A 25,992-nucleotide genomic window follows, 5' to 3' on the forward strand; every position below is an offset into this window, starting at 1 on the left:
AAAAGGAACACAGGTCGCTGATGACGTCCCTGAAGCTGAAGCCCACATACCTGATCGGACTTCAGCAGCCCAGCGTCGTCGACGGCCGGCTGGCTCAGGTCCTGCAGGGAGCGGCTGCCTCCGAGCTCCGCCACACTCGTCTCCGAGGATGAAGAGGGCAGCCCTTGGGCATAGATGTCCTCCTCGTCGCTGGACGTCAGCACCTGATCCCGTGAGGAATGCTCAGGGCGAGGGTCCTGGGCGCTGGCCGCAGAGGCACAGACGGGAGGAGTCAGCCATCCGCCCACACTCCCCAGGTCACATTCGGAAGCAACCACTGCTCTCTGGCCCATGCCATCATCAGTGACAGCATGCCAGGGATCGGAACCGAGGTGGCCAGGAGCCGCCACGTGCATCGGCAGGCCCTGCTCTCCGCCGGTCTCCTTGGCGCTGCCTTTGTTCACTCTGGTCTCCAGCAGCTTGCCCTCAGCACTGGGGGCCCAGCTAGGGCTGGAAGGCACGGGGGGCAAGTCCAGGAGAGAGGCTTCAGACACCGTGCACTGGGGATCCTCAGGCTCCGAGCCCCCCTCCTCCTGGGCCTCAGCAGGGCTGTCCTGGTCTTGGCAAGGTGACTGTCTGCTACTGGGTCCACTGTCCGCAGGACGAGGCTCCCCCTCGAGCTCTGTGACCTCGCCACCTTCCACATCTCCCCTCAGGTGCAGGGGTAGGCGCAACCCCCCACCACGCAGCTCCATCTCGCCTGCCGGGCTCCATCGCGGGACCTCCACTCTGTCATCTTCGCTGAGTAAGTCAGGGGCGGGCTCAGGCACCTCCAGGACACTGAATGCTTCCGGGTCATGGTTCTCCTGCAGAACACCATTCACCTCGCCACTGAGGCTGCTCTCCCAGTCGGGAGATTCTGTGCTCACCCGATCCACGATGCTGCCCAAACTTGAGGTCGTGGACAGCAGGTCTGTGTTCAGGGACTGGGGACTGTCATCAGGAAACTCACAGCAGGGAGTCGATTCAAGGGAACTGTGCCAGGCGCTCTTGCCTCCGCCTTCTAATTTAAAATAAGAATGTTTAAAATGAGGTATGGTCCTTCATAAAGACACGAATCAAAAACCACAATTTTAAGACCCTGGCCAGGTTGGTTGCTCAGTTGGTTAGAGCATCGTCCCCAATAGGCCAAGGCTGTGGGTTTGACCCGTCAGCGCCCACAGAAGCAGCGATCCATGAATGCAGATATAAGTAGCCAATACTTCTCTCTCTTCCTCTTTCTCTCTAAAAGAGTTCTGGCTCAAGAAAAATACATTTTAAGTAAAGAAAAAAATGTCTCAAACAAATGAAAAAATACATTTTAAACTGGCAAAGAACAAACCTCCTAAGTACAAGTGACACCAACGCAGGGATATTTTAAATGGATGCAAACATCCCACATGCCATGGGCTCTGAGGCTTCCCTCAAGACATGTAACTCGCCCTAACTGGTTTGGCTCTGTGGATAGAGCGTCAGCCTGCGGACTGAAGGGTCCCAGGTTTGAGTCTGGTCAAGGGCATGTACCTTGCTTGCAGGCACATACCCAGTAGGGAGTGTGCAGGAGGCAGCTGATCGATGTGTCTAACTCTCTATCCCTCTCCTTACTCTCTGTAAAAAATCAATAAAAATATATTAAAAAAAAAAGACATGTAACTCAGAAAAATAAAAGAACAAATGAACCACAGACCAACTTCTAGAAGTTATGAAAATGCGCAGGAATCTGGTAAAATTCCCTTCAATACTGCAATGTCTTTAGCTAAGAGGAGTCTGAAGTTGAAGATATTCCACGTAAACCCCGTGTCTGGTAGCAAACACACCCGGCGGTCAACAGGAATGATCCACCTGGACACGGGGTCACTCTCGTCTCATGCCCTCCAGTGAGGTTCCCAACGTCTCTGTCTAGTAAGCGGTAGACACGAGTAAGCCAGACTTTTATTTCAAGACCAAGGAGCACAGAACCCTGCCGGGAGGCAGGGCGCCCCGCACACAGGTGGGCGCTCCTATTTAACCCTCATGGCGATGCTTCCCGCGGGTCAAGGGCAGAACTTGGCAGCGCGCCTCCTCTGGGGGAGGAACGCTCTGTTTTGAGGACCCTCTCTGCTGACTGTCCTGTGAAGGGCGAGTGCCCACGCAGCACGCAGCACTCCCAAGGCCCCAGGGAGCAGAGGCATCAGCGTGTGCCCCACGCAGACGTACCTGCCTTCTTCTTCCTCCTCTTCTTCTTCACTTTGAGAGGCTTTACAACGAGCTCCTGGTCGAAGTCTTCTGAGCTAATGACACTGAACCTCTGCGAGGCGGGCTGGCTGCCCCTGCCCAGCTCCAGGGCTGCCTGGGGCCCGGAGCCGCTGTCGGTGGAGTTGAGCGAGCTGCTCCTGCTCCTTGGCTCGCTGGCCACGGAGCTGGCCACGGAAGCGCCTCTGAGCCTCGGCTCCGAGACTGTGGCCCCTGGCGGCCTCTCTGTGTGCTGCGCGGGGACTTGCTCTGTGCATCCTGGCGTCTCCAGGCTGTCTCGTCCTGAGAAAGAAGAGTTCCGTTTTACCACCGCGTATCCAAGAGTCGACGTGATATGTTAACTTATCCCACACACCAGCCTCTGAATGCAGAGAACTCACAAAACTCAAAGAATTGCACAAAATATTCCAATCAACGGTTTTTGTTCTCCAGGCAGCTCATCTATCAAACAGTCTCCACAGCTGTCTTGTCAATAACTCCACAGGAAGGGAACACCACGGAGTACAGAGCGCCTCTCACTGACTCACGAATAATTTAGAGGAGAGGCCTGTCTGAAAAGGGCCTGTGCTGTCTGTGCCCACCCCGGGCCCTGAATATCCGTTAATGTACCCAAGGGCTTTGAAAACATCTGCATGCCTGTCGTGACACTTCTCCACATCAGGGAGGAAAGGCAGGTGTCCACCAGAGCGCATTCAAGACCATGTTCATTAGACCAGGCAGCGCCCGCTCCAGGCAGAGGCAGGGAGAGGAGCGGCCGGGAAAGCGCCCGGGCTCTGGCCCAGCACAGAGAACAGGCAAGTGTCCCCCTCCATGGGCCCACCCTTCTCTCACTCGACACCAGCAGGTCACCAGGGCCCGAGCGGCTCCAGTCACATCCCTCAGCACAGGACTGGGGGCCACTTTGATCTACTGCGTGCCAGACACCATTCCAGGTGCTGAGACGCGGCCATCACCGGCAGACGGCACTCCTTTCCCGGGGTTGTCGGGCAGAGAGTGGCTCCTGGGGCTCACGGGACTGCAGAGCAGGCTCTGCTGCGTGAAGCCCAGGGTGGGGTGGTGCCTGTGCCAGGTCACACAGCGAATGGACGGCAGCTCTCGGTCTGGCGCTGCGCTGTCCGGCACAGAGGCCACTACCTATGGAGCTGTTTACGTTCAGACGAATTAAAATGAAACACTGAAAAGGCAGCTCCTCAGTTGCACTTGCCACTCAAGTCCTCAGCAGCCAGGTGTGGATAGGGGCCACCTGCCGGACAGTGCGGATACAGAGCAAGGGAGGGACACGGTTACTCCAACCCCTGGCGGGGGGGCGAGTAGGATGAGGAAGGCGGTGGGTGGAGGGACAGGGGTCTTGCACTTCCTTCAGGCTTGTTGTAAAAGACCAACAGAACCCCTGTGACACTGCTCTGTGACCTCAGAGGCCCCACAAATGCAGGGGCTCTGGGACAGGAAGTGCTGTGTTCAGCTCACGCAGCGCAGAGGTGGCGTCTTTGGGCCCCTCAGGCACCTTGTTGAGACTCGGCACCTCCCATGCGGCTGTTCTGAGGGTTTGTAAGATCGGGAATGTTGAGCACTTAGCCGCTCTGGTTCCCACCAGGAGCCAGTTCACTAAGCACCCCGAGCATTAGTGCTGCGACGTGTGCCCGAGAAGCCACAGTAAGGTCCTTTGCTCGTGAGAATCTGGGCTCGTGTGAAATACCAAACAAAAGTCAAAGGCACAGGATAACAACACTCAGTTCTACAGGACGAGCTGTGGTAGGTGAAGTATGTCCCAGACGACGGGCTAAATGTTGTAAAATCTTATGCAAATCTAGGTCTTTTGCAGCATTAGACCCACATGCTGCCTAGAGTATCAGCGGTCGGTCGGTCGAGTGGGCACTGAGTTCTCGCTCCCCCTCACCGACCTCTCACCTTCCAGACCCATGGGAGCAACTCTACCACGCGGAGACCTGTCCGATGCAGGCCGTAAAGCAGGTAGGCTTCAAGGACAGTGGTGCACTGAGTATTTTAAGAATCATAAGAAGCCTGCCAGATGCCTTCGTTGTTCAGACAAAGCCACAATCATTTAGCAAAATGGTCAGTGTCATAAATAAAAACTGCCACTGCACACACACAGTACCTGCATTTCCAATACAAACCTACGGACGCTAGTCCCTCCGGCCTGCTAGAAATCCTTATGATGTTCCTATCTCCCTTTAAGAGAAATATTTCATTTTCTGTGCAGGAAACAGACACGATATCACCCGATCCTTCCAAACCAGCAATCGTGGCCTGTCCAGAAACAAAAACAAAATCACACCAGGCAAGACTGCTCTACTAGACCCGAGCGCACCAGCAGCGTAGGGACCCAAGTACGCCCACTGTGTTTTGTTACGAAACTTCATGGAAGTTGGTAGGTGGTCCAACCCAGTCAGGTGACACTGAGCGGGACTGACTTGGAGTCTACTCCTCACCAGTAAATTCACGTGCGTGAGGAGCAGGCTCCCACCTCCTGGCCGCTCTCTGGACCCTGTCCTCACCTGCTCCCCACTCCCTATGACACGGAGCTCCTCCTCCCTGCAGGACCTGCCTGGCGACCTCACACAGCTCTGCTCATAAGACGAGAAACTGAAACTTTTTTTAAGTTTCTATATCTGACTCTAATAGTAACAATCTATTATCGCCATGATTTTTAAACAGAAATGGCAAAATGATTTGTCTCCATTTGGGCAGAGGGACCAAGGGTACGAGAACAGGGTGGAAAGGAAGCTGGAGAGAGCCCCGTTGGCTCAGGCCGCCCTGGGGAGGCTGCGGGAGTCATTTTCTGCTACTGTTCCTGCCACGCTGGCCTTCATTCACACACCCAGCCACTGGCAGTCAGGAGAAACATGGCCCAAATAGACTACAAAGAACAAGTTTAATTTTGTGCTTAAGTGCAAAAAACCCCACCATTTCTTGGCAGGGGGCAGGACTATGAATAGCAAACCAAGTATTTTTTCAAATCTACACAAATAATCAAACCTTCACCTGATTTCCTTGACTGGCCCAGAGGGACAAGTAAAGCATGAGAACCTATTCCGTTCCCTCCAGCACCTGAGAGGCAGCCCCAGATAAGCCTTGAGACACCAGAATGGGGTGCAGCCGTGCCACCTACCTGGTTGACAGTGTCTAGAAGGTAAACACTATATTCGTTCCAACTCAGCACCCAGCCTTCCCGGAAGAAGCAGGAAACCAGCCCCAGGTGCCTCTCGGGTAAGCTGCCACTTCCCGGGTCAAAGGAGTCCAGGCGCGGGTACAACTCGAAGGGCTTGACTCCTCCAGCAAAGGCATCTTTTAAGATAAACGTGGCTTGCACAGTCCCCTGGACGTCAGCCCTCCACAGCCGGAGCCCTGGCCGGGATGCGTACAAGGTCAGATCGCTTTGCTTACAAAGTCCTGGTATAAAACAAGCACCAAATTTCCCGGTGCTGGAATTAAAGAAAGAAAGAAACAAGACACGGCTGATTGAAAGCGACCGCTGCTGCTCACTCCAACAGGCATGTTTGCTAAGCGTAACAAACGAAACAGATTTCTGAGGACCCCTGTCTGTCTCTCTTGCTAACGGAACCAGCCAGCCCTGTACCCAGCCGACAGGTCTCTCCTCACACTCCTCACGACACCCAGGAGGGTGCACCCATGAGCGCACCTCCTGGTTCCCAGGCCACCGCTTCCTGTGTTCCCTGCGGCGCTGCACCCACTGCTTCAGCTGCACGCTCTTGTTTAATCCCGACGACCCTGCGAGGCAACTATTACAACTCCCGTTCGAGAGAGAACTGAAGCAGGAGCTGGCAACTCCATTCTGCCCGCCGCCCCGGCTGAGACCGCTCCATCTAATCACCGCCTCACGCCCACTCCCCAGGAAGGAGCTTCATGTCTGGGGTCCAGGCAGTCCTTTGGGAGTTTTTCTAAACTGTCAGAGGGACCAAATCTCCCTTCTGAAATCATGAAATATCGAACACTAACAAAAGAACATGTCATATATGTGGTATGTTGTTTATGATGCATACACCCAGGAGCCCTCCCTCATGCTCCCGGGCCCCGAGAAGTCCCTGCTGCTCCACTCCCAGGGTGACCGCTAGGCTGTTCGTGCTCCCCGTGCCCTTGCTTTCACTGATGGGTGAGCCACAAGCCCACGTATTCCTGAATGAGCACTGTGTCTCCCATTGTGTAACAGTACGCTGCTCTCTGCACCCTTCTGACCCTTGCTTTTAACATGACACAGGAGCATTTCTAAGATCCGTCCTTCCCGGATAAGGCTGTGGCTCATTCACCGTCACCGCCACACAGTACCCCACACTTGCTCACATACTCCCATGTGGATGGGATTTGAATGATTTCCCTGTTTCCGTTCTGAACAGCAGCGCGAGGAGCATTTTTGCACGTGACCTCCAGTACACAGGTGCCAGTTTGTGGAGATGGCGGAAGCGGGACTGTGGGTTGCTGAGTGAGAGAAACTGAAGTCTGGAGACCACTTCAAACTTTCCCAGTGACCATCCCGACGACACTCCCACCAGCAGTCTCTGCGTCCTCACTGCTCCACGTTGGCGAACCTCAGCCTTCACCAGCTCATGTGTTAAGAGGTTCAAATCAACCCTAAGTCCTGCTGATTCTCTCTCCAAAATATTTCTCTGGTTTTGAACAGTAGAAAGAGTACTGGCTTGCCCAGCGGCGCCGCTCAGTGGTTGAGTGTTGACCCAGACACCAAGAAGTCACTGGCTCGATTCCCACTCAGGGCCCATGCCTGGGTTGCAGGCTCGATTCCCAGCTGGGGCGTGCAGGGGGCAGCCTATCAATGTTTCTCTCTCTCTCTACCTTCTCCCTCTCCCTTCTTCTCTCTCTGAAAATCACTAAAAACTAATTAAAAAAGAGTACTGGCTTTACATCGACACCTCCTAGCTACGTGGTGTGTGGCCCTTTTAGACCTCGGTTTTCTAGTCTGTAAAAAGGGGTAATAACTCCCATCTCCAAGGCTGAGGTGAGGATCGAGTCCCCACAGTCGCTCACCTGCCATGCACGCGGCTGCAGGCGCTCACAGCTGGGAGCTGTCCTCACTCTGCCCACGTCCCCACAGAGTGTCTCCCCACCGCACAGCACCGCAGCACACCCATCCCCGGAGGGGGCCCCCAGGGATCACAGATAAAGTATGTGGGTGCTTCTCTGCCCTTCGTGTCTCGCTAGGTCCCCTCGGCACCTCAGTAATGACATCCCTCTGGACAGGGTCCAAGGTGGGTACCACAGGTCAAATTCACTTTCAAACGAAGACTGTTACTAACTGAGGGTGTCCACAGACACCTCTCTAACCAGCAACGCGTCTCATCACGGCCCTGGGTGGACTAAAGACGCAAAGGAGTTCCAGCAGGGCGGCCACCCCTTCCCCTGCCTTTCCTGTCAAATCAATTCTGCTTGGTGATCCCATGGGTCAATCTGCCTTTTCCAGAGGCTGGCAGGAGGTCACTGCTGTGAACAGACCAAGCTGCTGATGGAAGGGCTGCTCAGCAGGGGAGAAAGGGGGGGGCGGGGACTGCCAAGCAGAACAGAGAATAAGCTCCCCCTGTGTGGGCACAGAGATCAATGCTGGCTGCACCCGCTGACCTCAGCCGCCCTCCCTGATGGCACCGGCACTACCAGCCTCCCCGCCCTCACTAGCGCCTGTCAGTTCCACCATGCTTCCAAGCCAGCCCGCTGCCCACTCACCACCCCCACCCTCTCCTCCTTCCCAGCCCGGGTGTCCTCTCCCGGTACTCGTCCAGCTCCCACCCACCCTCTCCCACTGTCCCTCCCTCCACCCCTCCTCAGTCCCCCACCCCCACCCCGCACAGAGTCCTACCAGGGGCCTGGTCACCCGCGGGCTGCTACTGCCTTTTCCCATGGCAGGCAGGCAGGGGGACTTGGCCTAATCCTTCTTGTCACTTTTTCTTTCCGGCATCAGGTCAAAGGAGGGACAATCCCAGCCTAGAATCCTTCACCTCTTCCCCGTCTCCTCCTTCCCCCCCTGCCCCCCCAGACCCTGGCACCCCTGGCAGAGTGGCTGAGGGAAAAACTTCCTCAGAGGCCGGGCTGAGGTGTCCAGGGCAGGCTGGGGACCCTCCGGAACCCCAGGCGTAGAGCCGTGTGGGCTTGCAGGTGGCACACCGGAACCCTGGGACAACGTCAGCCCGTGACCAGCAGGCCGCACTCCGGGAAACTCACCTCTTCCTCGGCTGGGCCCCGACCTGGCGGACAGACTGCTCCTCAGTGTGGAAGAGCAGGCTTCGCTGCAAGGTGGACACGAGCAGCACCTTCTGGCTGTAGTCCAGCTGCACAATGGAGGACGGCTCCTCCAGCACCAGGTGGGACTTGCAGACGCCCTGGCAGAGGCAGGCCAGTTACCCCATGCAGGGGCCAGCCCCCCACCTCCCCCGAGACTAGCAGGCCGGTTACCCCATGCAAGTGGGGCCTCAGCACCCCACCTCCCCTGAGACTAGCAGGCCGGTTACCCCATGCAAGTGGGGCCCCAGCACCCCACCTCCTCCATGACTAGGAAAGCACCGCTCTGTTACTTTTATTTAGGCCAAGTTCCCCTTAAGGTGCACGCTTTAACTCGAGTCACATGCGGTGTGAACCCATTGCCCTAAAATTATCTGGAAAAGTCCTTACTAAAGAGAAAACAGTTAATGTTAACATCTATCTCAGGCTACCTCAAGCTTGACAAGAAACATTAAAAATTCTGTATAATTTATTTTAAAATGTCTCAGATCATTCAAAGAAAAATTCATAAACATCTAAGCAGAAACATGTTGCACCACGAGTATTATTTATCCTATTATAAAGGAGCACACGGGACTTTCCATAAAATTACTGTGATTACGACCAGCTAAGTTCATATTATACTCCCGCCCCCCTCCCCCCACCAAGTTCAATGCAATTCTGGGGACATTTTATTCCTGCGGACTGAAAGGTCAGAGAAAACAGGAGGTTAGAAAGAATTAAAATGGTATTAAATGTATTAAAGAACAAAAGTAAAACCTAGAAGGCACTTTGCTGTTAACACAAACTCTGCTTCTTGGTGGCAGAGATCTGCCTGCATCCGTCACTCCTCTCCTGAGCCAGTGTCCCCGGGACGAAGTACTGCTGTGCTGTCACAGCCGCGAGGGCCGCGGAGCAGCACTCACACTCCCCGTCAGGGTCACAGGGGACAATTCGCCCTCCGGACACAGCTCCGTGAACTGTGACAGTGCCCAGCCGGGTACCGTCACCAGGATGAGGACACAGGGGCCCGTCCCCCCAAGCTCCAAGGACTGTTTAGGCAGATTTCCCACCCACACCTGCAGTTATGCAAACGGCAGCATTTTAGTTTCTCACTTACCTTGCAACGCAATGAAATTTACTGTACTGCATTTTACAAAAACCTACATCCTCCTATGGCTTTATTTTTGCAAATCTCACAGAGTCTTTAAAAAACAACCACCAGAACCTCAATAAAGACGGGGAAGAAAGGCTCAGACTGCTCAGGACACTGCTTCCCAATGAGTAGTGTCCTGTGCGCTACCCACAGGTCGGGCGGCGAGTGGCGGCAGGAAAGGACACACGGGGACCCTCAGCAGTGTCACCGGACAGCTTCCCGCACAGCGGTGGTTCTCCCAGTGCAGCCTGCGATAGGCCACACTAGGGTGTCAGGCTTTTCTGATCAGAATGGCGACACTAACAAAGCGCTCTCCTCCGTATTACATAATCAAATGTGTCAACACTTGGAAGATCGGCCTCGCTCAAGGGCTCAATATGTTCTAAGTGACCTGTGCACGTTACAAAATCGCATGTGGATCAAAGAGCCATTCTGACTGCAAGACGGACCAGTGGATTTTATGGTAACAGAGCACAAAAAATTCACCCCACGGCTTCAGTTCCATACTGTAACTAACCTCCCAGGACACTGCCATTAGTCAGTTTGTGACAGAACTAAAGAAGAATACCCACAATTCTCTGGAAAGGCTATTAAAACACTCCTCCGTTTCTAACCACAGGCTGGAGTTTCCTTATGTCTTCCAAGCAAAACAACGTAATTGCGACAGACTGCGGGCCGTCTTCCCCAAGCCAGGTATGAAAGAGACTCGCAAGCATGTAAAGCAATGCCACTCTTTCTACTTGTTTTGAGAATAGTTATTTTCATAAAAATGTTATTTATGTTAACATATAACAGGTTTATTATTATTAAAAATAAATTTAATAAATATTTTTTACTTTCTCGGGTATGATTTCTAACAGGGTGCACTGAGCAGGTAGAACTCGTACAGAAAACAGCACTTTGGGTCCCACTTTAGGAGTGTGAAGGGGTCCTGAGACCAGACAGTTTGAGCTACTGCTGGAGAGTACCAATCAGCAGTCAGTCTTGGGTCCGAGGGACAGAGCCACTCAGCTAATAGTTGCTGAATTCCTACCCCACGCTCGGCGTGAAGGCTACAAATAAGAAAATGGAAGGGCCGTGCCGCCTCGGAGGGCAGACCAGCCGGGCAGGCAGGGCCGAGGCCAATGTGCAGGGGGAAAGGCGGGCTGGCGGCGGAGCTCAGTCTGCAGTTGAGCTCTGCCAGGAGTTAGCCTGTGGTCCCGCCCTGCTGACTGTGGCTCTTGGAGTGGTTTCCTCCACTGACTGGGGTGAAAACACAGCTCAGGGGACTCGTGGAGGGTTAAATGAAGTAAGAAACGTGAGGGTGGGGCTGGACCTGGTCATCTCACAGCGGCAGGGCTGGGTAAGGGGTGAGTTGTGCGCCACTGGAAGCGCTGACCTCTGTCCAGCTGATTAGGGAGGGCGTCACCTCGTTCCTACAAACCCTCAAGGAATTAGGAACAACAGTGGCTTCTTTTCTTAGTAGAAGAGACAAGAGAATGAAAAAGTGGACGTTCCAGTACAAATAAAGGCCATGGCTCTTTCATCACGAAGGAGAGGCTCATGAAACATTAAAAAAGTCCTTGAAAGAAAATGTTACTAACAATTGAGATAACAGGATGATGATGGAGAACACACGCTGACTAACTAAAAATGCAATGATGAACATCATTTCCCCAAACACCAAGCCAGCGGTGCTTCTGAACATAATTTTACCTGGTCTAGGTCCAGAGAGGAATAGACAATTCTCCCTCTGTCGTCTCCAGAGAACAGTTTCATCCCGTTGGGGCTCCATGCCAGGGCTGTGATGCTGTTTTTGTGAATCCCAGCGACATCAAATCTCCGGAGCTAGAAGAAACGGTCACAGTCACACAAGAGAGGAAGGATAAGCACGGGGGTGGAGCTTTGGGGACAAGGTGGACAGAACCATCCCATTTATGGGGGAGCTGGGTCCCATTTGCCTATGTGTAGGGAGCGGCTATAGGGTCAAGCTTCAGATTGACCTGTGGCAGGACCACAAACAAGTCCCAGCTTGGAGGGCACAGCCCTCCTAAGTAGCTAATGGGCTGTGGGAGGTGCAGCAAGTGCTGCCAAAACAAGGTGAAACTCACAAGAGCATTGTAAACATGTTGACCACTTGCCTTGTTTTGCTTTGTGTGCTCTGACTATAAAATAAAGCTTCGGCTTGCAGGCTGGGTCTCTCTGTGTCAGAGATCCACCTACTCCAGCTGTATTCTCTTTGTCTTTTCTGATCCTTCACCGCCCCCCTCAGGTTCACCCATGGCAGTGCTGGCGCGGCACATATGGCGCCCGAACAGGGACCTGAGTTTGGAGGAACTGCAGTTGTCAGGTGCAAGGATGCTCCCGTGAGGCACGTGCAGAAAGCAAAAGTAGGGTAGGGAGTGAGGTTTGGTAGCAGCTAGGTGTAAAATGTGGGAAATTGAGGATCTCAGGAAAGGGACCTCTAAAACAATGCTCAATGAAGCAATTTTAAATTTCTTAAATTAAGACTGTCCAAATCTGAGGACTACAAAGAAAGAGCAGATCCTGAACCCTAGCCGTTCTGAACGCGGCATCTGGCACCCGAATAGGAATCTGGAGAAGAAGAGTTGCCTAAGCAAAAAATGAAGTGAAAAAGGAATGTTTAGATTTCAGCCAGGTTATAATGGGGCAGAATTCGAGTAAAAGGCAAAAACATCATTGTAAATTTTTAGCATGCATGCTCAAGGATAAAGGAATTAAGGTGTCAAAAGGTCCTCTCTTGGCAGAGCTGCCTCAAACTGATTGTCAAACTGCAGTGGGAAGGCCAGGGAGGGTTGGGGGACAGGAGGGAGGGGAGCAAGAGATCAACCGAAGGACTTGTGTGCATCCATATAAGCATAACTAATGGACATAAGACACTGGGGGGTAAGGGAGGGCAGGGGTTTGTCAAGGGCTGGGGGAAAAAAGGACACTTACGTAATACCCTTTGTAATACTTTTAGCAAAAAAAAAAGATCCTCTCTTAAATCAGGCTCAAGGAAAACGAGTGCCCTTGTCATCTTTAACTATGCGGGCTCTTGTTTGACTGCATTATGCCCACTTCGTATTGGGGATCAACAGTCTGTCACACCTAAGGCCCCGGACCCTCCGCCTCTGGTGGGGGAGGCTCCCCAGCTGGAGACAAGGGGCTAACAGTCGGTTCACAGAGGCTCTGACGCTCTGACAATCACCACCTGATGCCTCGAAACGGGCAGGTTTTAGCTAAAACAACTCTAGACACCAGTCAGTGCTGTGGAGAGCAGGATTGGGTGAGATCTGTGAACAACAGGCTGAGGTCTAGGCCGAATTCTGGCTGTAAGTCCCAGGCAATGTAAAGCATCGGAAAGATCCAGGAAAAGAGCTCTGATTTATTAAGTTTTGTCTGTGTTATGTACGATTGTCTATTATTGTTTTATCTGTTTTTTTTGTTTGGTTTAATTTGTTTATTGTTAGTCTATTAAGCATGCCTTTAACTTCACAGAAAAGAAACAGTAGGTGCCAGGCCATTACTAAATTTCCCCAGAGCAAACAGGATGTGGGGGTGGGGAGAGAGAATATGAGCGATACGTGTGGCCCATAACACAGGTTCTAGGAAAATTCTCTAGACCAGTGGTTCTCAACCTTCCTGATGCACAACCCTTTAATACAGTTCCTCATGTTGTGGTGACCCCCAACCATGAAATTATTTTCGTTGCTACTTCATAACTGTAATTTTGCTACTGTTATGAATCGTCATGTAAATATCTGATATGCAGGATGTATTTTCATTGTTACAAATTGAACATAATTAAAGCATAGCACAAAAACAATATGTAATTATATGTGTGTTTTCTTAGGCGACCCCTGTGAAAGGGTCGTTTGACCCCCAAAGGGGTCGCGACCCACAGGTTGAGAACCACTGCTCTAGACAAAGGGAGGTAACTAAAAAAGGCCCCAGCCATAATTACTAGGTCTTTGGTGATCCTGTAAAATGGACACCCACTCTCGGGAGTGTTATTAAAAGTCTCGTTTTCGCCATGTTTTTATTTCCCAGTTCGTCATTTGAAATTTGGATGAGACATTTCTCACAATTTAGGGATGCGTCTGGGATTTCTATATCCATGAAGAGAAAAAGGCTAGCTTAAGACAAGGTGCACCCCACCCGATTTTGGTGGCCTCATTCCAAGGTTGCCTCACAGGTCCCAGGGGCACTCCTGTTTTTATAAAGGAAAATAAAATAAAATAATACTTTAACATTAAAGCCACTCAAAGTCAGTAAGTCATCTCTGTTACAGAATTTGCCAAAGAAAATGCCTTGGGTAATAATAATTGGCTTTAAAATCTCAAAGTTGTTAAGGCAAAATATACATAACTAAAATGAAAGGTATATGGTAAAGCTTTCTCAGTGGTAATTATATATGACTAAACAGTTTTCAAAGTCTCTGGTAACTTAAAACTTCGGAGTTTGCTGAATTAAATAAAAAATATTAAATATCTAGGTATTTTGAAATAACAGAATACTGAAATATTAATCTGAGTTTCCTCGTATGAAAATTCTAGAGGATAGATTTGAATCTATCAATTGAATATGTCTTGTATTTTATTTGAAATATATCCTTAAAAATATAAATATATTACTAATCTGAGAAATGCTAAGTATTTAACTTGCCACCTAAAATTTGAGGCTTCTAAAAGTTAAAAGTTTAATTAAGTTGGGAGAAATTAATATGGTTGTAATAATGAAATGCATAAAGTATAGAAATTCATTTTTAAGAAAAATAATTCTTGTGTTTTCTCTGGAGAAATTAGTAGTTCAAAATATATTGTAGTACATGTGGTAAAATTTCAACATAGGATATAATATTTTATTGGCCTGATTGAAAAAGAGGATTAATTCTATGGTCTAAACCAAATTTTTAATATTAAAACCAGTTTAAATTTAATTGGTATCTTTTAAAAACAATTATAAAAAGTGTATAATACAATCTTTGGGTTATGTATATCTGATAATCTTTCCAAGTTAAATTTTAAGACTTTAACCGAGAGATAGCTTTGGGACATTTCAAGGGCCCTGGAATGAGTCAAGGATTTATTCTCTCTTCTTTTTTTTTTTTTTTTAATATATTTTATTGCTTTTTTACAGAGAGGAAGGGAGAGAGATAGAGAGTTAGAAACATCGATGAGAGAGAAACATCGATCAGCTGCCTCTTGCACATCTCCTACTGGGGATGTGCCCGCAACCCAGGTACATGCCCTTGACCGGAATCGAACCTGGGACCTTTCAGTCCACAGGCCGACGCTCTATCCACTGAGCCAAACTGGTTTCGGCTATTCTCTCTTCTTAAAAGAAATATTTTTAAACTAAATTAGGCCGATCTAATATAATCGAAATCATGTGGGAAGCTTTATCAAATAAAAATTAATAACTGTGTTCTATTTATATACATAGTTTAAGTGTTATAAAGGTTTCAACCTCTGAGCTTGGCAGGACAAGGTTGCTGAATACTTCGTTGGCTTTTCAGAATATAATCAAAGTCTTACATAAACTCAGGTATATAAGAAGCCAATATTTTATAAGCAATTGGTTCTAACAAAGTTCATAGTAAAATTTGCATACATATGCAAATAAGCACTAGCCAAAAAAAATACAGTTTAAAAGTAAATTTAAGCTTAAAAAGAAGAAATTTTAAAATCTGTTCCGCTACTATTTACAAAGTAAACTAAAAGTTATTATTCAGGCATTAAATCTCACCATTAATGAGACACCATAAGTAAAAAGAAAGTTACTTTTACTTGAGATGCATGCATTGCAGTATTGTCCAGCATGTTTCTCTCCTACTTGTTTTTCTGAAAAGCAACCAAGTTGGTTGGTCTGTTTAAAAGAAAGTAAAAGTTTTTAAAAGAAACTGTTTAAATGTGGCTTAGAGATTGCTCTAAATACAGTGGGAAATGCCCTTCAAATACCTAGGAACTGTACTTAAAAATCAATGTATTAGGCCTCAAAAGGTAAGAAATATGAAAGGATTGCCTCAAGACCTTATATGACTTTTAGAAATTATTAGAGGATATTAGTTAAGACCTTATCTAAAAATCTCTAATTTTGTGGCGCGCATGTAACAGCAGTTTGCAACTATCGAAAAAATATAAATGCCAATCGTTTTGGGGCCATCTGGTAAATCCTATCTTACCTAAACCAAGGACACTTAAAAGTAAGTAATTTGCATTTTGCCTCCTTAAACAAAGCTTATGTCTATATACTCAAAAAGACTGATAGCAGAAATCCAATTAGTGTGATTTACTGTCCACACCCAAGGACAAATGAAGTTAAAAGATAAACCTTATTTCAGGCTGATTTAAACTGGCAAATTGAAATAAGTGAATATTCAGGGGAAATCAGTTGTCACCTACTAAAATATAAGTTACTACAGTTTTTATATTACACCCCTATTATTATACCAAAAAATACTAGGCAGGAACCTATTCCTAGTCCTAGAGCATTAACTATTTTACTGATGGTTCATCTAATGGTAAAGTGGCTTATCATGCAATGAATTCAGACCGAGTCATGCAGACCAGTCATACTTCTGTGCAAAGAATTGAATTAGAAGCTGTCAAGGCTGCATTGCAGGATTTCCAAGAGCCTCTTAATATTATTTCTGATTCTGCCTATGCTGCTGGCCTGGTAAACAGAACTGAGACTGCTCGATTAAAATGACTCAGTGACACAAGCTGTCATTTCCAACAATTCTGTAAAAAATAGAAAATTCAACACATTACAGGACTACCATACAATTCCCAAGGACAGGCAATTACAGAACGCCAACATCAGTGGCTAAAATCCCAACTTGAAAAACAAAAAGGGGGAACAGTGGTGAAATCTCCTGTAAGTAAACTACACCAAACCTTAGTAACTTTAAATTTTTTCACTTGTAAACGCTGATGGCAAGACACCTATGGAATTACACTGGTGTCAGAATAAACCAAAGGAAAATGGTTTGGTTAAATGGAAAGATCCTGAGTCTGGTTTATGGAAGGGTCCCGACCCCTTGTTAACCTTCGGTGGAGGATATGCTGGTGTATTTCCAGAAAACTCCTCCAAGCCCCTGTGGATTCCTGTAAGAAACATCAAACTCTGACATGAATCCACGGAGAAGGACTGAACAAATGAATTAGGACCTTGCACCGGGAGCCTCAACCTGTATCTGTGGCTGCAAATAAATGACTACTCCAGGCACAGATAGCAGTAGCCCCAAGCAACACCCTGAAGGAATGGGAGGAGAACGAGACAGAGGAGATGGAGAAGCGGCACTGGCGGCTGGAGGAGGCTCAGGGGACCCAGAGAAGCTTCTTGTCTCTACGTTCAAAAGACTGAGAATTGCGATGTGGATACACAAGGCACCGAGGTGCCAACATGGGGTCAGCTGAAGAAGTTAATGACTGAAGTCCAGCAGACAGTAGAAAAGCAAGAAGTGGAAGCTACTTGCTCAACCATGTTTCTGGCTATGCTAGCATTGGTTAGCTGCAAGTCTTCTGTAAAGCCTTACACAGCCAAGTCCGAGGACTCTGAGTAGATAACTTTCATTTTATAGCTGAAAATGTTAACATGTCTGTAGTTTGGTTTTTGCATTGGCATTGTTTTGTTATTTTTTTAATAGCCAGAGTTTTGTTCTTGATATTCAAGTTTTACTTTTATGGATATTATAGTAGGTTAAAAACAATAAAATGGGGAGATGTAGGGAGCGGCTATTGGGCCAAGCCTCGGACTGACCTGTGGCAGGGCCACAAACAAGTCCCAGCTTGGTGGGCAGAGCCCTCCTAGCATAATTCAGCTTGACCTTATAGTCCTCCCTCGTTCCTTCCTAAGTAGCTAATGGGCTGTGGGAGGTGCAGCAAGTGCTGCTAAAACAAGGTGAAACTCACAAGAGCATTGTAAACATGTTGACCACTTGCCTTGTTTTGCTTTGTGTGCTCTGACTATAAAATAAAGCTTCGGCTTGCAGGCTGGGTCTCTCTGTGTCAGAGATCCACCTACTCCAGCTGTATTCTCTTTGTCTTTTCTGATCCTTCACCGCCCCCCTCAGGTTCACCCATGGCAGTGCTGGCACGGCACACCTATGTACCTTCAAAACCCAGAGGACAGCCAGAGATTACCCAGTGGAATTTAAATCACCACATGTGCTTTTTGCCAAGTGTCCTACCAGAACAAAAATGCTACCCGATGACCAAGAACGCAGTGTGAGCTTTCCTGGCCATCGCTGTCTAGGCAGATGAGGATTTTCATTTAAAACCCCGGGGATTTGCCAAGACGGTCAGAGACGCCGAACTGTGTTGGCTCACCTGCTTGTTCCTCCCGGGCAGCAAGGACACCAGCTGGAAGACGGCGACGCGCCCGGAGGCTGTGCCTGCGGCCACCAGGTCATCAAAGCAGCTCAGCAGCTTCACCACCGTGATGGCTTCCGTTTTCCCCTGAAAGAGGAAACATGCAAACACCTGTCAGCAGGCGGCTTTCCGGAGAACATCCCGGCGGAGGGGACCCCGCACAGGCAGCAGCTCTTCTACCCCTGGGAAAGGGCACACGGTGCAGGGAGATGACGGAACCTGCTAAACCCTCCTTCCCATTTCAGGTTTGTAATCATTGAAATGACAACATGAAAAACTACATTTCTGATGAAGGAAATGCTGATCACCCAAGTGTAGCATGCTGAGAGGTCTCCACCCGGACGGGGGTCAGGTGTCAGGACAAGAAGAGCCGCCCAGGCCGAGCTCTGCTTCTCTGCGTGGCCCAGTCTCTTACACTGCGGGGGCCCAGTCGGTGAGAAAGCACCTCCGCAGGAGCTTTAGAAATGACTTCTGGTGTGTTCTGGTTCTTAGATCAGTACCACAATGGTTACTAAGGAGCACGTGTCTCCTGCGCTGACACAGGCTTCCTGTCCACGTAAGTGATCATCTTCATCCTGAGACCATTCATTCAGAAAGGGACACCGGTTTTGACCTTGCTGCCATGGCGAGATCCCCAGTGTGCCACTGTGACCCCACCGTGGTGATTTAGGTGGTGGTCAGCCGGTCAAACGGTACTGAGCCGGGTGCTATGGTAACATAAGCTAAAGTAGGTCGAGGTCACCCTTAAAGCTTTGCTGTGCAACATGCAACGCCGCCCACAGGCAGTGGGGAAGCTAATGACTAAGCTCAGCTCACGTTCCTCTGGCCCTTCAGGGCTTTCAGGGGTCCTGGGCTATCAATACCTTCGTGGCACAGGGTGCGGGTTTGGGTTGGAAACTGAAGGCAAGAAAGGAGGAGCCCTCGAAAAGTCCTGATTTTGCCAATGCGTCAGTCAGAGGGGATTCGGAGTGGGGTGCAGAGGGGGAGGGCCAGTCAGGAAGACCAGTGGAGAGCCTCAGGCTGGAGGTAGTATATGCCACCCCGAGAAGGGCAAACTGAATGGGCGGAGGCAGTGCCCTTGGTGAAGACAGGAGACCCTCTCCACACCCGCTGAGTGACAGCAGCAGCAGTGAGAACCGCACAGGTCTCTTGTGGGCTGAGCGTGTCCCAGCTGGTGAAGCACATGCAGTGTTGCCGCCTACAGTCCTCAAACTACCACGTGGGTAGGTGCTGTCCTCACTGCCCGGAAGGTCAAGGGCTTGTCAAAGGCCCTGTGGCCTTGGGGTGCCTCCTGGAGGCCCTGCTCGCCTCGCCTGGGCTTTCTCTGCAAGCGAGTCCACAGGCCCGGCAGCCAAGGCTGGAGGCTCGTGGAAGGAAGCGAGGGAAGGACCTGACCACCTGGAATGCAGGTGACATGACTGAGGTTCCATTAGCAGAATCCGTTGGTGCTGCTTCGAGGGGAGAAAGTGACAGGACGAGCACCAATGTTTTAGACATTATGGTTATTTTTTCCATCTTCCTAGTAATTCACTGTAATTTACAAAACTATCAATCAATAATGGTTTGGAAATTAAAAACAGAAAATTGGTTTGAGAGGCACTTAGAGAATACAATTCATGTACTAAAAATATGAAGTAGATCCTTATTTATATATATGTTACATGAAAAAAAAAGCAAATAGCAGAACAATATAAAGATATGATTCAATGTGTTTTTTATAAAAACACCAATCATAAATGTAATAGATTTTTTAAATTCTCTATTTTGGTTGTTAGTTCAGTTTGTTCACTGAATTCCACAAATGAGTGAAATCATAAGGTACTTGTCTTTCTCTGACTGGCTAATTTCACTTAGCATCATGCTCTCCAGGGCCATCAATGCTGTGCAAAGGATAATATTTCTTCCTTTTCATACCTGAGTAGTATTCCATTGTGGAAATGTATCACAGCTGTGTTCTCCACTCACCTACTGATGAGCACTGGGCTGCTTTCATAGACATGACAGTCTTGACGTGGTAGCAGGATGCTGGAAAGGGGCTATTTTCCCTGGGAGTTTGTGATTATAAAAAGCGCCACCAGCCCTGGCCAGTGTGGTTCAGCTGGTTGGAGTGTCGTCCTGTACACCAAAAGGTTGCAGGTTCACTTCCAGGACGGGGCGGGTATGAGAGGCAACTGATGGATGTTTCTCTTTCTCTCTCTCTCTCTCTTCCTCTCCCTCTCTTTAAAATAAAAATAAGAAAAATAAGAAATAAAACCACCCCATCAGGAATCAAAATTATTTACTGGAAATCTTACCATGTCTTAGCATAAATTTACAACAGTGTGTAATTTTTCCAAAAGGTTTCAAAATAAAACTCGTCATACCTTTGGGCTGGAAGCCTGAATATCTGTGTGTGATGCTCAGATACCTGCTCTAGTAAACCAATGTGCTAAGTCTAAGTTAATGTTATTTAATACAATCTTCTATATATATAAAAGGTTAATATGCAAAGTGTCCCCTCAGAGTTTGATCGAGTGCTATGACGTGTGCTGACCACCATGGGAGGCACAGAACACAGTGGGCGACCAGCAGCAGTGGCAGGTGCTGAGGGAGCGAGGGAAGGAGGAGGCGGGGAGGCGGGAGGCAGGGAACCTGATTGGCCCTGATCACCGGCCAGGCCGAGGGACCCTACCTGTGCATGAATTTTGTGCACCGGGCCTCTAGACATTAATAAGTGTTACAGTTCTTGACTTAATAACCAAAACATCCCAAGAATCAGATTATCCACATTTAACTACACTTCACATAGAAACAAAATATGAGGCTTCAACTTTTGATCGTATCATCTAGCTATTCCAAAAAACATTTCTCTCTAAATATCTAGAAATGCTGAGTAAGATACATAAAAACATCCTTCTAAATTCATAGCTGATCTCTAAAAAGTAAAAACATTTACAGGAGCCAAAATCAAAGAGAATATTGCCAAACCAGGACAGAAGCCAGCCCTGAAGCTGCAGGCTTCCCTGGACTACCTGGCTGGCACCAGAACCTCGGGCTTCAGGTCAGATGAGGTAGAGACTGGAACCCATAACCCCTGCCAAAGCCGGAACCCCTGTGAATCCAGCCCTCAGAGGTGGGTGGACGAGGGGAACGGACTTGCTGGCAAAGGAGGCTGACAATGAACTCGGCCTTACCTCAGGCACTGATGGCAGTGAGTAAAGAATCTTCCCTAAGAATCTGCAGTCACGAGCCTGCCCCACTCAGCATCAGAGTTTGAATTTTTCTTCCTTTCCACTGAAAAGAAACTCCGTGCCAGGCAATTTCCCTGAAGTGCTTGCAGGTGAGGAGCACCTGGAGGTGCGTGGCAGAGTGAACGGAACCCCACCTGCGCCCCCAGGTCCCTCAGCATCTCGATGTGCGGATCAGCCATGTAATTAGGAACGGCCACAGGGAACAGGCCCCTGAAGAAGAGTCAACTCCGGGAACATCCACCCCAAAGCACCTGTCAGAGGGGAGCTTTGTTCCAGGCATGAGGTCGGCCCGCCTAGGTCCCGGCAGCACTGTCCCTGGCCGTGGTCTCAGAACGCGCATGTGGCGGACTGAGTGCCTACCGACAACGACCCCACAGCAGGAGAGGATGAGGTCAGGTCATTACCATGCGACACAAAGTCAAAAGACACTGAGAACACTCTATTTTATTTGAAGAGATCGAATATTTGAGGGTTACTTTTCATGACTGAAGCAGGATGCACAAAACCTTGCAGGGTATCCAAACACTAGGGCTAAAATCCACTATTAGTATCTCTTTCGGCAGTATTTCTGTTTCATAAAACCAATCTTTCATGTTAACACATTATTTAAAAATGGGAATTTCACTGCACTAACTTCATTAAACTCCAAGCGAGTCTGGTCTCTCACACCAGGCTACAATGAGAGGTGCCTCACCCGCATCACAGAGCTGCTGGTTCCGGTGAGATGGACAGTGAAGGGGTCAGCAGGAAGTGCTCACTGTCGGTTTACTGTGCTTGTGCGGGGACACCAAGAGCCGGGCTGCTCGCAGGGGCCTGACGGCCTGGGAAAAGGAGCAGGACCCACCAGCCGCGCCCAGCGTGTGGGCACCGACACCCGCGCAGGTGGTCTGGGAAGGATGTGGTCCACTCCACAGGGGAGAGCAGGGGAGGGCAAGCACGGTGCTGCCCATAGGATGCCTCGTGGCACGATCACATGAAAAGACCATTTACAACATAACCATACACTGCAGCGTGAAGGGTTATCATAGAACAAGCACCGCAATCCCATCTCGCTTGGGAAAGGGGAACATCTAGAACAACTCCGAAGCCCTCTGTGCCCCTCCCTGACTCACCCCCCGCCCCCCGAGACTGGGCGAACCGCGGCCTCCGTGTCCTCACACACGGAGGTGTGGCCCCCAGCCTCCCTGCCCCTATGCTCAATCTCCTTAGCTTCCCAGGGAGGCTGCCTCTCCATCACCAAATGCACAAGAAGTGCAAGTTTAAACCAAATTACATTTTACAGTGAATGAAGCGGCGAACAAACCAGAATGCTCTGTAGGCACGAGCCATACATTCCTCCTCTACGCCAACGTACAAGGGCAGCAAGTTTTAGTCCAAAAGCTGCCTGACAAGCATGGAGCCATTTCTGATGAAACCACTGAAGCCTTGGAGCCAGCACGCCCAGGGGGTCATGGCTCCCATAGGGCCCCGCCCCCAGCCGCGCCGGAGCACAGCCTATGCTGCAGCAGGCCACCCACTTCCTGTCACAGCCTCTCTGCTTTCCGGAAGGGGACAGTTAGTCTTATCCTGGCCTGGGCGCTGCCCTTCCGGCTCGGTCAGGAGCCTGCCCCTCAGACCTCATCTACTGTGTGGCCAGCTCCTGTTTCCCTCTTTTGCAGCTTCCTCGGGGCACTTGTTGCCTCATTGTGACAACTTAACTTCCTCAAATAAAAGCCAATAATCAAAAAATTTAAAAATTAATTTGACAGGAGCTGGGAATGGTTTCCCGGACAAACACATCACCATTAGGACAGCCGGCAGTCCACTCAGGCTCCGGGCAGGCAGCTTTCCCTCCATGCAGAAGACAAAACTGCAGGGGGACAGCAGTGCAGGAGGACAGCAGTGCAGGGGGACAGATGTGCAGAGGGGGAGAGACGTGCAGGGGGGACAGCAGTGCAGGGGGGCAAGGAGTGTAGCGGGGAGAGGAGTGCAGGGGGACAGCAGTGCAGGGGGACAGCAGTGCAGGGGGGACAGCAGTGCAGGGGGGACAGCAGTGCAGGGGGGCGAGGAGTGCAGGGGGGCGAGGAGTGCAGTGGGAAGAGGAGTGCAGGGGGGACAGCAGTGCAGGGGGGCGAGGAGTGCAGCGGGGAGAGGAGTGCAGGGGGACAGCAGTGCAGGGGGGACAGCAGTGCAGGGGGGACAGCAGTGCAGGGGGGCGAGGAGTGCAGGGGGGCGAGGAGTGCAGCGGGAAGAGGAGTGCAGGGGGACAGCAGTGCAGGGGGGGCAGGAGTTCAGTGGGGACATTAGTGCAGTGGGGACAGGAGTGCAGGGGGACAGACGTGCAGGGGGGACAGCAGTGCAGGGGGACAGGAGTGCAGGGGGGACAGCAGTGCAGGGGGGACAGCAGTGAAGGGAGGACAGGAGTGCAGGGGGGACAGTAGTGCAGGGGGGACAGCAGTGAAGGGAGGACAGGAGTGCAGGGGGGACAGTAGTGCAGGGGGGACAGGAGTGCAGTGGGGACAGGAGTGTAGGGGACAGGAGTGCAGAGGGGGAGAGACGTGCAGGGGGGACAGCAGTGCAGGGGGGACAGCAGTGCAGGGGGGACAGGAGTGCAGGGGGGACAGTAGTGCAGTGGGGACAGGAGTGTCGGGGGACAGACGTGCAGAGGGGGAGAGACGTGCAGGGGGGACAGCAGTGCAGGGGGCGGGGCAGCAGTGCGGGGGGGGGACAGCAGTGCGGGGGGGACAGGAGTGCGGGGGGGACAGCAGTGCAGGGGGGCATAGGAGTGCAGGGGGGCCAGGAGTGCAGGGGGGACAGGAGTGCAGGGGGGGCAGGAGTGCGGGGGGGGACAGGAGTGCAGGGGGGGCAGGAGTGCAGGGGGACAGGAGTGCAGGGGGGACAGGAGTGCGGGGGGGGGGGACAGGAGTGCGGGGGGGGCAGGAGTGCAGGGGGACAGGAGTGCGGGGGGGGGGACAGGAGTGCAGGGGGGGCAGGAGTGCAGGGGGGGCAGGAGTGCAGGGGGACAGGAGTGCAGGGGGGACAGGAGTGTAGGGGGGGCAGGAGTGCAGGGGGGGGACAGGAGTGCGGGGGGGGGACAGGAGTGCGGGGGGGGGACAGGAGTGCGGGGGGGGACAGGAGTGCAGGGGGGGCAGGAGTGCAGGGGGACAGGAGTGCAGGGGGGACAGGAGTGCGGGGGGGGGGACAGGAGTGCGGGGGGGGGACAGGAGTGCGGGGGGGGCAGGAGTGCAGGGGGACAGGAGTGCGGGGGGGGGGACAGGAGTGCAGGGGGGGCAGGAGTGCAGGGGGACAGGAGTGCGGGGGGGGGCAGGAGTGCAGGGGGGACAGGAGTGCGGGGGGGGGACAGGAGTGCAGGGGGGGCAGGAGTGCAGGGGGACAGGAGTGCAGGGGGGACAGGAGTGCAGGGGGGACAGGAGTGCAGGGGGGGGCAGGAGTGCAGGGGGGACAGGAGTGCAGGGGGGACAGAGCAAGCGGAGGAAAGGACTGCGGGCACGTCCAATGGCCAACAGACCTCAATATTCTGAAATATTTAAGAGGACTCAAATAAGATACGAATTCATTAAATTTATAAGAATTGTTTTACTGGTTTCCTTCTTTTACTAACAAGAACTACAGTTTAAAGTGTGAATACTTAGCCTGGTTGATGTGGCTCAGTAGTTGAGCATCCACCTATGAACCAGGTCAGGGTTCGATTCCCAGTCAGGGCACATGCCCGGGGTTGCGGGCTCGATCCTCAGTGTGGCACATGCAGGAGGCAGCAGATCTACGATTCTCTCTCATTGTTGATGTTTCTATCCCTCTCTCCCTCTCCCTTCCTTTCTGAAATAAATAAAAATATCTATACATCAGTATATAAAAGCCTAAGCAACTGGATGACCAGTAGCTATGACGTGCACTGACCACCAGGGGGCATATGCTCAACGCAGGAGTGGAAACCACAGGCATGGAAACATGGAACAGACTGATGAATCTCAGAGGCAAGGGGGGAAGGGGGAAGAGATTAGTCAAAGATCTTATATGCATACTAGAGGCCCGGTGCACAGCCTGGCCTGAGAGGATCAGGCTGAAATTGGCTGACATCCCCTGAGGGGTCACGGATTGTGAAAGGGCACAGGCCAGGCCGAGGGACCCGAATGATGCGTGGTATTAAAACAAATAAAACAAAAAACAAAGCGTGAATACTTATACAATGTTTAATGACCTAAAGCAGTGGTCGCCAACCAGTGGTCCGTGAGGTCCTAAAGGTTGGCGACCACTGACATAAAGGGAATCAAAGGACCTGCTTTTCTGGACTAAAGCCCTTCACTTCACTCGGAGCTCAGTTCTGACTCGTTAGACTCCCAGCTCGGTTCCAATCCCCGTTAGACTCCCAGCTTGGGTTCTGATCCAGTTAGACTCCCAGCTCGGTTCCGATCCCCGTTAGACTCCCAGCTCCGTGTGGCAGGTACCTGGCCTGTTTTGCGCCCTCCTGCACCCCCAGGACCTCGGATGGGCCTGGCACAGTGAGTGCTGGACACATGCTTACTGATGTGTGCACAGGACAGCAGGTGTGGCAAAGGGGCAGAAATGAGGACCAGCATGGTTGTGGATGGGCAAAGAGTTATGAAGGCAAAGCCATGAAATCTCAACAACCTGCTGAGTGCTAACAAGGGAGATCATACATTTAATTCCAAAACAGAAAATCAGAAATTCAGGGCACGTTACCTTTCTGATCTATTCCTATGTATGTCACACAGTATGTTTAACAAGTTTATAACACTTT

General features: G+C 50.7%; 1 protein-coding gene across 2 annotated transcripts in view; it reads right to left on the bottom strand.

Annotated features, from left to right (window-relative positions):
- The window catches only part of TECPR2 (tectonin beta-propeller repeat containing 2), a 68,602-nt gene that overhangs the window by 38,907 nt on the left and 3,703 nt on the right, over nucleotides 1-25,992 (bottom strand). For both annotated transcript variants that reach the window (XM_070411591.1, XM_070411598.1), the window contains exons 3-9: nucleotides 17,962-18,090; nucleotides 11,342-11,473; nucleotides 8,455-8,612; nucleotides 5,381-5,693; nucleotides 4,386-4,518; nucleotides 2,215-2,532; nucleotides 51-1,042 (exon numbers count right to left, since the gene is read on the bottom strand). In XM_070411591.1, coding sequence (XP_070267692.1) covers nucleotides 51-1,042; nucleotides 2,215-2,532; nucleotides 4,386-4,518; nucleotides 5,381-5,693; nucleotides 8,455-8,612; nucleotides 11,342-11,473; nucleotides 17,962-18,090 — 2,175 coding nt within the window. The remainder of the gene's footprint in view (nucleotides 1-50; nucleotides 1,043-2,214; nucleotides 2,533-4,385; nucleotides 4,519-5,380; nucleotides 5,694-8,454; nucleotides 8,613-11,341; nucleotides 11,474-17,961; nucleotides 18,091-25,992) is intronic.

The sequence above is a fragment of the Myotis yumanensis genome, unplaced genomic scaffold, assembly GCF_028538775.1.
Source record: "Myotis yumanensis isolate MYYU_CA2020_CCGP unplaced genomic scaffold, mMyoYum1.0.hap1 SCAF_1, whole genome shotgun sequence".
NCBI classification, from domain to species: Eukaryota; Metazoa; Chordata; class Mammalia; order Chiroptera; family Vespertilionidae; genus Myotis; species Myotis yumanensis.